Source organism: Gavia stellata, chromosome 2 (genome assembly GCF_030936135.1).
Source record: "Gavia stellata isolate bGavSte3 chromosome 2, bGavSte3.hap2, whole genome shotgun sequence".
In the NCBI taxonomy this organism is placed as follows: domain Eukaryota; kingdom Metazoa; phylum Chordata; class Aves; order Gaviiformes; family Gaviidae; genus Gavia; species Gavia stellata.
The window spans coordinates 86,380,689-86,392,890 of NC_082595.1; the positions used below are offsets into that span (position 1 = coordinate 86,380,689).

The 12,202-nt window shown below is 38.8% G+C and overlaps 1 protein-coding gene across 7 annotated transcripts in view; it reads right to left on the bottom strand.

Annotated features, from left to right (window-relative positions):
• The window catches only part of MLIP (muscular LMNA interacting protein), a 117,836-nt gene that overhangs the window by 50,284 nt on the left and 55,350 nt on the right, over positions 1-12,202 (bottom strand). For 4 of the 7 annotated variants that reach the window (XM_059832417.1, XM_059832404.1, XM_059832389.1 and 1 more), the window contains 2 exons: positions 8,761-8,832; positions 61-126 (listed from right to left, as the gene is read on the bottom strand). In XM_059832417.1, the coding sequence (XP_059688400.1) occupies positions 61-126; positions 8,761-8,832 (138 nt within the window). The remainder of the gene's footprint in view (positions 1-60; positions 127-8,760; positions 8,833-12,202) is intronic. The other 3 variants (XM_059832423.1, XM_059832397.1, XM_059832432.1) reach the window with 2 other exon arrangements.

Consider the following 12,202-nt stretch of genomic DNA (forward strand, 5'->3'; position numbering starts at 1 on the left):
TCAGTTAACCTTTGCTTTTTGTTTTCAAATAGAGATTTGAAAGACATATGACAGCACTACCTCTGAATGGGTGTCCAAAGCAGTGCCTTCAGTCACACTAGCAGTCTTGGTTGGCTCTTCTAATGCCTGCAATTCAAAATATCTTGGTGTGAGGCTGAGTTCAAAATTTAAAAAAACAAGCAAATATACACTTTTTGCAATACCGTGTTTCCAAAGGTGGCACTTCCTGTTTCGTCATGGAAAGATGGAAAAAGAAGAAATTACAAGCCTAGTAATGTTCTTCAGGTTACCAACTTCTGATTCTGAATTAGAGGAGGATTTGCAGAGAGGGAGAGAGTATTCAAGCTAGGTGAATTGCCTTTATTTTTAGAAATCAGAAAATACCAGTTTAAACTGTCTTCTCCTTCAACAATGCCCCCCTCCTTCGCAGCAAATGTAGCACAGTGAATGTGTGCCATGTGCCACAGAGGGGTCGGGGGGCTGCCTGCCGTGCGCCATCGGAGGAAAGCCACCAGCTCTAAGCAGGTGGACAAGGCAGGGGTCCAAGCACGCAGGAGGTCCTCTCTGTTCCTCCAGTAGATGTTTTCTTTAAAAACTGCCTCCTGTTTAAAGGGGATAGTGATTCCACACTGCAACAAAACCAGTGCTCGACGTTTTTGGATTTTAGCCTGAAATCAGAAATGTATAAAGCAAAATACGTGCTATACATATGTGATATCACACTGAGCAGGTATGCAATCTCTCCAAAACTAAACACAAGCTTCTTGTGTTTGGATATACCTCCTGCTTTCCTACGCCCATACTTGGAGCAGGTTTAAGAACAGTGGGAATCAGTTTGCTGATCCCTCCGCTTTATCAGGAAACTCACAAAGCACCCTCAAAAGCCAAACTCCAGTGCCCAGTTCCCTTTTCATCTTCATCCGGAGTCTTGAGGCACACTCTCACTGCCATCACCTATTTTTGCTTTGAAGCGATTTTCAAATAGACTCCGTGCCGAGACCAAAAATTACTCTGGAAACCTGCTGATGTGTAAAACTGGACTACAGGGGAGGGATCCGCAGGGTTTGTGGATTTTTTATTTAACACATTACCTTTTTCTGAAGTTTCATTTTGCTAGTTATTTGAAAAAAATAAATTATAATAAGATTAAAAAAGAGCATCCCAGTAAAGCACTTTTTCATGCATGTGGGATTCTGTGGGAATGGACTGATCCCAGTGAGGTGCGTAGGAGGGCTGCCAGTCACAGAACACATACGTGGAGCTGGGAGGAAAATAGCAGAATCTTTAAAAAAAAGAGTATACTTAAGTAATTATTTCTGAGTTTAATTTTGCTGAGTACAATTTTTTCTTTGCTTGCCCAGCTACGGGAGGCATACATCTATGTATGCATAACTGAAAAGTCAATGATAATTTACTTTTAATATTATTTTAATACCATCCACAAATGATCCTGCACAGAAGCACACTTATGGAACGCCATGTCTTCTATCAGAGAGTAGAGTAAGAAAAAATGAAGAGTAGTTTCTTTCCAAACAGATTTCTTCCCTCCCCTCCAGCTCTAGACAAACCTGTTGGCTTTAGAGTAGTTGTAGTTCAAAAGGAAAAAAGTAAAAGAATTATTATTTTTAGCATACAGAAATTAATGTAATCTTATCCCAAGACAGAAGATAAAAAGATAAATAGTCTTTCTCATCTCTGCTGTCTCATCACTGCTACCCAGATAAATGCTCAGATCAACAGACATTCCTGTAGAAGAGGAGGGCTCAGCATTACATTTGAGTACTGTGTCCCTGGCTCAGTATCAGTTGAGATTACATCCTCCTGGTAAAAATAAAATGAAGTGATAAAATGAAGTAGAAGAGTCATTCCAGTACCTATTAGGGCCAGGACTGCCAAAGCAGCCTGTTGCAGAGAGATGATGAGTCTGAATGTAAGTTAGGAAAAACAACAAATTTTAATCAGTCATGGGTTCGGAATGGAGAAATTGCTAAGCTTCTCAAAACCCCCAAGGAACCAGTAGGGTAATGAACATAATAAAGTAATTGTTAAGAAAAAATACATGTTTCTGTTTCATATTAACTTCACCAGAGCAGTGGAAGAGGATGAACACAATCGAGGGTAAGGAACAACTACCCGGAAGATACTGAGGAATCTTTCTGGAGGAACTACAGCCACATCCACAAGTCTCTGTTCAGAACCAAAACTCTGGATAATTTAAGTACCAAACGTCCATCAATTTCAGTAGAAATTGGGTACCCAAATATCTTTGCATTTTGGAGCCTTCATTAACTAAAGAACTCAGGTGAGCACAGCACCAAGGTCTGTGCCATCCACAGTCCCCCTGAGATACGACCATCATGCAGGAGCCATGCTAGAGAAAGCTGCAGTGTTCTTCTCCCTTTTGGAACCTTTGGGGAAGGAAAATTTTAATCTTCAAAGTGATCCGTCTAATTTCTTTCACTATTTTATCTCTATTTTTTTCTTTATTTTTTCTATTTGAACAGCCTGCGTCCTCCAAAGAAAGAGAAGAAACAAAAAGAACTACATTTTGGGTATCTCTATCACCTCTACAAAGAAAAAATGTTCTGTTTAATCTGTTGTTAGCTTTTCAAAATACTACTCAAATTTTTTTCATCAGTGCCTTTTTTTTTCACATTTCCGCATAGAGAAAAATGTGAGATTAAAAAAGTACGACTAGTGTTTCTGAACTCATTACTGGAGTTATCATCCAATAATGTTATGATTAATTTAAAGCATTAGTGCTATCTACAGTATTGTTGATTAGTGCCATCAACAGTATTCAAGCTTCACTTCCTATGCTGACTATCTAACAATACTAAAAGGGGAACAATCCTATTTAGGCATTCCAATTTTTTTATTATATATGAAAAACAACAGTTGGACCACAACTTACAAGAAGAGCGGAATTTAGAGAATGAAAACATACTTGTGACAGAATTTAAATGTTCAGATGAAATAACCAGTTGCTGAGCTACTGATTTTTTTCCTTGCAAAGGGCAACTTTGGGGGTGTGATGCATATATGTCATTGACGTCAGTGATGACTACAACCCTTCGCTCCTCTTTCCCCCAAGCGATTTGATTGCTAAAGCTGTGTCAGAGCTGAAAGGATATTGGTAAATGATCCGAACAGGATCTCCAATATTTTGTTAGAAGAATGAAAACTCTTGGCAACATATAGGAAATACAGAACATTGTTTCATCCACCAGTGAACTACATGAATAGCGAGAGAAAAAACGAATATTGTAACCTGGATCTGACACAGCTTCCTTCTTACTGTATTGTGAAAACCCTAGGCTAAGCAAAAGCCAAGAAGTTTCCTCTTCTTTTATTTCTCTTGCATATTTTTCCCATCGATATATTTTCCTAAGCCCTCAGCAAATGCAAAAAAATCCCTCTGTGTAACGGAACTTCACATACCATAACTTCCTTTAACTTATTCCTTGAAGATCCTGGGAGATGATGCTGAAAAGATCTGACTACTTCTCCTCTTATAAAATAATTAACACTAGAAGCTGCAGAGCCTTTGAAAGAAAGGGGGAGCTCATAGCCTGCTCCTACAATGGCACACTTGGTTATTATTACAAATAAACTGTGTCCTTTATCACTCTATGACTGCACAAATTATTTCCTTTCTTTCTTACCACTAGGTATTACCACTCTAGCCTTGAGAAGGATTTTGACATGAACACATAATCTAGATGCAAGAAATTCACCTAGTGAGTGCACACCAGAAGTACTTGGGGAAAACTAAAATCTTTTTTTATCAAAATATTCTCAACAAAGTGTTGTCAGGAATGCTTTCCAGGTCCAGAATGGTCCTGAAATGCTTGATAATAGCCAATTGTCTGGCAGTTAAGTCTACCATCTGAGAGTGGGAAAAAATGACTTCCAAGTTCCTGCTATATGATTTCAAGGAGTGACTTGAATCTGCATTTGCCATGATCAGTCTCTATACCAATGTGTGTTTGATAATACAATAGGTAAGAGTTCCCTCAAGGCAAGAACTTAAAGCTGGGTCTCCAATGTAACAGATCACCGCCATATTTCCTCAGTTGCATTCCTCTCTTTTCATGACAAAACCCAAACGACTCTTTTTCCTTCTGCATAAGGAAGAAAATGGTTACTCTTTTTTTCGTTTTTATTCTTTTCCTCCACAAGGAGAACATACTGCACTGCTGGCAGTCTGCTGTGTAGGTGACGGGATGCAATTACCACTTTGGAGTTTTCCTAGAAGTGTAACATCATATGGAAAGACTGTTTTAGACTCTCTTGAAGTTAGCCAAATTGCATTGTAACAAGAGAAAATGTGAAGAACAGCCATAAACAGACAAAATCAATAACCTAAAATATTTATTCTTTAAGACAGAAGACTTTTTTCTACATTTGTTTAAAATTGAAATTCTAGTTCTCTAGTTGTAATTAGTTGATAAATACAAGCCAAATAAGTCAACGGTGCTTTCATTCACACCTCTTCCATCCATAGCCAGTTATACCTTGCGCTTTTCAGAAGACTTCGTAAATGTGGGATAAGCCTCAACTGTGAAGCAGGTCTGCTTCATGGCACACCCCATCATCCCGGTTTCAACACAGTTCAGACTGGGAGAGGTCTGAACAGAACATTTGCAGCGCCTCTCACCCCCAAGTCTGTATGCCCAGGTTTCCTTCCCATCAAAATGATTCCCAGATAAGGGAAGTTCACCCCAATCAGCATGCAGAGGCGGGGGCATGTCTGGACAAACACAGCAAACCCAAATTCCTCTGCATAGACTTTGCTGTAGACCAAAGATCACTGAATTGTTAAGAGAAGACTTTTTTGGTTTGCAATTCCAAGGCATCCAACAGTTTTTGGGTTCCATCTCAAATTTGATATAATTCTGAAGATGAAGTAGGATCTGATTTAAGAGACTGTCTACTTAAAGTTAAGAATATTTCTGTAGCTCCCTGAAATAAACTCTTCATCACTATCTATTTTGACTGAAAGATATTTTTATAGATACTTGATAAATACAATCTCTAAATAATAGATGCATTACTTTTTAAGTACTATCTGTTTAGGAATGGAATTTTGAATTAGACTGTGATCACATCTATATAACTGTAGAAGCTATACAAGAGTGAGTGTCAGTAGAAGGGTGACTCACTGACTCAATGATAATAAGGCCAGAAGGAACCAGAGTGATCACCTAGTCTGACCTTTTCTTTAAACCACAGAACTGCCTGGAATTACTGTATGAAGCGCCAGAAAAGTGTCCGGTCTTGATTTTTCAATTTCTGTGATAAAGAGCCCATTTCCGACTCTGGAAATTTTCTCTAATGGTTAATTAATTCTTTCTGTTAAACTTTTGCCTTATACCTATATTAAACCTGTCGACCTTCCTCTTCTAGCCAGTGGATCCTATCATCTGCTGGGCTGAGGAGTTCATTATCACAGTCTGTGGACCTGCCTCATCGCTATGAATCTGTGTGCTATGATGGCACTGCTGACCGACCATGGTTACCACCACCTCATTATCACCATCTCTGCTCTCCCTGCTCAGGCACTGTGGAGCTCTGCCCTTGCTAGTGACGATGCTGTTGTCACCCTGGCCACCATTCACCTTCCCTGTGGAGCAGCCCGCTCTTGCTGCTCCCTGACAGAGCCTGACCATGCTGAGGATAAGTCCCTGAAAAACAAGTTTTTGCTCTTCTGGCTATGAAGGATGTTACAGTCCAGTCTTCCAAGAGATAGCCTGGATTGGGCTTTTTCTGAGCAGAGCACAGGTGGTGTGAGGAACATCAGGTTCATACAAACTCAAACAGCTGGAAAGCATGCCAGTTAAGAGATTTGATGAGATTAAGCCACTTCTGGGGTTGCCAAAGTATACACGTATATAGTCAATAAACCTTTTCTTCTCTGCCAGTGAGCACGGATTTGAACAACTTGCTTTGTGTAAGAGTACTGGAGGATAAGAACAGTATGTTCTAGAAAAACCATTAAGATTACAATAGCCTAATGGTTTCGTGAGAAGTTGTTGAAAAATGCTGGCTGAAATTAAAGCATCTACACACACATAAAATAAAAAAATTACTTGACACAAGGAGACAATTTAGAGGAAGACAAAGCATTGTACCTTACATGACATATCAATGGCATTTTTCTGTCATGGGATCTAATTAATACTGCATATGAATTCTCACTAGGATCACCCACATTGCAGTTCTGACTAATCTTATTTCTCATGAACAGTCAAATTAAGTAACATAATTACTCACACAGTAGAAAAAGTTGACTTCTGAGAATGTGCATTTCTAGTTCAATCGCAAGGCAAAAAAATTTTTTAGCACTTCAGGCAGATGATGTATTCCTAAGAATGCATTCAGATCAGTAATATCTGTGCCTTGCAGATACTACATGCCTGCCTTCCTTGCTAAAAAAAAAAAACCACTCAAAAACTTCTTCTCCACATAACCATTATTTTAGTGTTAATAAAACATCACTTACGTAGTTAAAATCTTACTGTCCTGAATCTCTCTCTTTTCTAATCCAGTGCATAAAATGCATTGCATAAAATGGGAGCAACATAATTACTGTCATTGAGCTGCAATGTAGCATGAGTTCCTTCCTGGTTCCATCCCCCATATTTTTGAGGAGAATACTTGAATATTAGGGCTTGGTACAATGGGGCCTGCCTGTGCCATGTGACTCCTTCATGCTTCCTTTAAGAGCCATACTCTAAATACATGTCAGCTAACACAGCAGGACTAGCTTAGGAGCACTATAATTAGCTGCTGGTACAGATCAATAGGAGATTATTATCCATAATTCCCAAGATGAGAGAAAGCACATAGTCAGGCCATGCTGAAACATACAGTTTAGAAAACAAATTAGTCAAGAGCCTCTCCCGAAGGCAATCCTGTAGCAGAGAATTTCTTTTTAGTTATACATGACTGTGCTCTCACTACTGAAGGGTACACCAAGGCTTGCATTTTCAATAAAGTGGTGCATAACCAAAAGTCTATCTAAACACAGATATCTTTTGAGTCATTACTTTTTCTACAGATACTGGCATTAGATTGTACAATTTGGTTTTATGGATTGGGGATAAGTAACATGCAGGTTGTGACTCAATGCCCTGGAGAGTCTCAGCAAGACCATCAAAAGGAATCCCCTTTCTTCTGAAAAAGTGCAATCAATCAGATGGCTGACATTAACCCACCAGTTCACATCAGGAGTGTGCTCTTAGAGTGAATACCCTGCTCAAAGTCACCTACCTGGCTTGGTTTGCAGAGTGGTGCAGTCATAAGAGTGCACAAACATTTCAGATGAAGTCAACCATGAAGTAGCACTTCAGGAGTCCATCAAATGCTTCAAGCCACTAACAGGCACTCTGCCCAAACAAAACCCTCCCAAAATACATGCTGTAGGGGTCTAGAATCCCCTGTATCAGCTATTTTCCTCTTCAGAGCCATTTCTACGGGACCACATTGCATGCTAAAGCAGACATAACCCTCATTAGTTGATTCAAGATTTAAGTGAGGAATGGACCAGGTTTTAGGCAAATGATTAAAAAAATCTTTCAAGATTAAAAGAACATTGGAAAAGAAAGAAATATTACTTTTTTGGAAAAAAAAAATCTTATTTATAGCAGTTATCTGATAACTACTAGACCACAATCAGTAATATTTCAAGGAAAAAAATTATCATCTTCAAAATTTTTACACAGTTAAGTTCACGCTCTCCAATGTCTTTAGGCTCTGCAAACTTCTAGTGAAACCAACTGAGCTGTGTATGTGAATACGTATTTAAACATGTAGTTAGGAATGTTAATCTTACAGAAATTAATCAGAGGCTAAGTTCCTGAACTAGGTCCTGAACAGAAAGACTTCTCTGATAAAGCTATAAACTGGATGTCAGGGTGATTAAGCGTATCTTTAAACATATAAGACACTTGCACATCATAGAAATTTTTTGTTAAACTTATTTGGCTATTCTTTTGTGCAAAACTAACTAGGGGAAAAAAATTAAAAATAGACATTTGTAGGTACTTTGAACCCTTCATGCAAAATTTAAATTTTCAATTGACTTCCAAAGTTGCATTCTCTAAATAAGGACTATACAACCCAGGCTTTGTTGGCTGTGTCTTTGGTAGTAAATCGATGCACTAAAGACTGTTCTTTGGATCTATAATCTTACCCTACAGAAAAGGATTATCACCTCAAACTATGTACTGGGAATGCACCCCTGGCCCATGCTAACTGTTGAAGTGCTCAGGGAAGTTGTTTGGGAGAATGGTAGTTAACAGAGGTCAGTGCAATGGCCAGGAGCGTTCTCACAGTTTAACAATACGGCTGGTCAAAGTTGCATATCTTGGGATGTTAAATTTACTAGTATAAGCACAGCCATTGAACAATCATTAACTGACTAAGACCTACTGATTGGTAGGTCCCAGAACAACAGTGCTCCAGACACTTTCCAATAACAAACCAGACTTTGAGATGTTGTCATAAATGGCAATTCCTTTAGAACACTTGGTTTTTTTACAGTAAATTTACTTGCAGAAATTCAGATTAGTGAAGGCTTTGAGCTTCAGTGGAAAGTGGCTGACCCTGAAAAATGGTTGTAATTATAATATTGAGCAGTTAGTTCCCAGAGCTTACATTCTACAATATCCCCCACAGAAATGTCAGAATATGTACATAAAGTTGAATGGTCTCAAATATACAACGCAATTCCCATGTTTCTGAGCAAACACTAACCTTCTGTTCCATAAGTAATGTGTTTGTAGGGATTGCTGCAAATGCCTTGTAGCTTGTCTTGATCTTGTGCTGCTAAAAGGGTAAACCAGAAAGCAGGAAGAAAAGTAAAACAGGGTAGAAGAGAGAGAGGGAGAGAGAGGGAAGAGAGGAGAAAGGTATGACAGAATGAAAGAAGATTCCAATTGTCTTGCAAACACCTTGCAATAATACAATGCTTACGTATTACCTAGGGAAGCTATTTCTTAAAGAAAATCTAATGTTTCTGTTCAGATTTTAAAGGACTGTAACGTACATCTTTTGGTTTTAGGAATGAAGTAGGATAAAGAGAATTCCCTGTACCAGCTTATAACTTCCAAAGTGATTTTGTCCACTTTCTACTGACTACTATCCTTAAATGAGTATCAGAAGAGGCTGTGAGTTTTTGCCAAGTTTGCTTGTGATTTGATAAGACAATGCACAGCTACTTCTGCCAGTACATACACCTCAACAACTGCTGCTGTGTGCTGTAATCCTGGACCACTAACTCTTAGGGATTTCTGTGACTGGCTTTAATGACACTAATTAGGATCCTTAAACACTGAATTAACTGTGTGCGTGGATAGAGCATGTAAGTCATGACACAGCTTTTCATCTCCTGAATAAATAATTCCAGCACCCAAACAAATATTTCAAAACAAGTATAGGAAATCTTACACTATAACCAAGCATACAGAACTGACAATCTAAACCATACAAAATGCATGGTTTTGGGTACAAAAATTCTAAGACCAGCCTTAAAAATTACTCTTTTTAAACAATTTATATTTTAGACTATATTAGCTTGCCCAGTTATTTTTAACTCTTTAGAAACCATACTTTCTACATTTTCTTTGCAATTAAGGAGGTTGAATTCAATATTTTTTAAACGATTGATGAGATTCTTCTATACTTACATGAGTTCAAGAGCTAGGATTCTTAACAACATGACTGCTGGAATTTCTTTTTTTTAACAATTAAATAGGGATTTGCTACATAGCTCCCTTTTCAGTAACATTCTAACAAAAATCATAAATTCACACAATAATAGAGTTTTAAGTTATTGGTTGATTATTTCTGTGATAGTCACCCAGAAATAAAGTTGCTTATTAATCAGGTCAGTTTTTTTAATGTACTGCTGTCTGCAACAGTGAATGCTGGTGATTATGAGATAATAGGCTGAGCAGCATGCTGTACTTTGGGTCGGTTTTTTGTCACATTTTTCTTCACTTTATATCTAATAAAAGACTTGATGACAGCAGAGGGGCCAAAATTTTAATTCAGAAAAGAGAAATTTATATCATCCTTGCACCTCTCTTGAAATATTGTAGAACACCACCTTTTAATTCAGTGTATAGATAATATTATGTTTCCTTTCAACTTCACTCATATTTCTTAGTCAGAAGGTGGAGATTGACAGACATTCAAGAAGTCAATAATCACAGTAATCATATTGAATGAACAGTCTGGCAAAGCAGATGAATGTAAATGCTGGAAATGCACTTTTTTTCTTTTTTTGGGAGGGGGGATAGTAATTTATATGAGATTTAGTGATTCTAACTTGGATGTTTTCCATTTAGGTGCTTCAGTCAAAACTAATGCCTTTTATAGTCATAGGCATTTCTACAGGATAATTCATCTCATCCCAAAATAGGCACCTAGAAAGGTAAAATAAAATCATCCTGTAAATACACCATATTCTCTTTACTAGCTATAATAGAATTGCCCAAGTTGTGCCTGGATATCTAACTTTCAAATGTCAAAAGTCATGTGAGTTGAATCCTGCCATTTGAACATTTAGACAGCAACACCCTGCTATAAATACGTGTAGGTTCATATATATATTTAAGCATATACAAAATCTATATGCAGATAAGACAGAAAATACTGCACACTGAAGTAAGATGGAAGACCAAAATTCTAAGTATTAAAACTGGCATATCCACAAAATGCATCCTTGTTTGCTTATAATTGATATTCAATCAATGGGATGGTAGGGCAGTTTCAAAAGTGGCAGTGTATTGCATAGTAAAGCAGAATTAGCAGGAAAAGGGACAGTAGGGAGGACAGAAAGGGTGTAATAACCTCTGCATATATAAACCCAGGCAATAGCTCTGTGTCACAAGCAGAGAATTTCCTCACTGCCAGAGACTGTCACAGTGCTCATTGCACTGACTAGCAGAAACTGCAACTGCTTTGCAATCTGCATGCTCAGTCACACCTTCCAGTTTTGTCTTGGGGGCTTTTTTCCTTGGAATTTCTACAATTTCATTTCTCTTTTTGTTTCATTAAGTAATACTGACAGGGTGTAGCGACACTGTACAGCTGTGCTTGGTACAATGGTTCCTCTTGGGTTGTTTGGTTTTTAAAAGAACCATTCATGACAACTGCTACTTTGTGCTGATTTAAACCTCTCATTTTCAATTAACATTTTCCAAGCAGTTCAAGTCACCCCTGCCATGGCCAAGCTGTTAGGAACACATCTGACACAGTGATCTGGCAGACCAGGCTGTAATTTTGTGCTGTGAACAAATAAATCAATAAACTATGATAGCCTTTCTGTGATGGGCAAAGCTCAGATATCAGCAAGAGGAGGCACAAAAGAAGCACGGAGTGCAAAGATAAGATAAAAGAGGCTGGAAAGCCTTCTGCAGCTCTGATGCCTTCTGCTACCAGCTCTTCCTTTTTGCATAGCAGTTCCTTTTGTTTTCACCTACCTGCTGCATGTTTTTGATCAGCTTTCCTTTCCTTCCCCTTCCCATTCTTGAGATTTATCTTTAGGTTTAAAGTGTGACTGGTTCCCAAGCCCTCCTGCAGCAATCGCCATCATTGCTTATTCTCACTCTGCTGGGACTCTCCTGCCTTTGGGTGGATGACAAACAGCAGGAGCGTGGCTGATCCGTCGAGTGTGAGACTTCTGTATTTGCAGTAGCCCATGTTGTAAGAAGCTTGGCTTTTTTCCCCCTCGCCCTCTGTCTAGCACAACAAGATGAAAAAAGTACCAAAGAAAGGGAAGAAGCAGGAGACTGTCCTTGCCTTCCCTCTCTGGCTCTTGGCCCCATAGCCCTTGCTCAGGCTGAGCTCAGCTGTGCCTTTGGGCTGGTGCCAGAGAGGCACAGAATGGCTGGGGTGAGTACAGCCTTCTGGGGAGCGTGGAGGACAGGCTGGATGGGGTGCTTAGGAATAGGTTGTCACTGGAACAGCCAGTTCACATCAATCAGTTTAAGCTGCTTCTAGCTCAGCCCTCCACCTAAGATCACCACACTTTTACTACTTTCAGTGGGAATACACGTGGATTTATGTTAGCATGGGGTGTATAGAACATGGTTTATGGTTTATTTTTGACACATCAGTGTTTTAAGTGAGCTTCAAAAATAAGTGCCCCAAATGTATATCAGAGCCACTGGACCAAATCTTCAGTAGCATC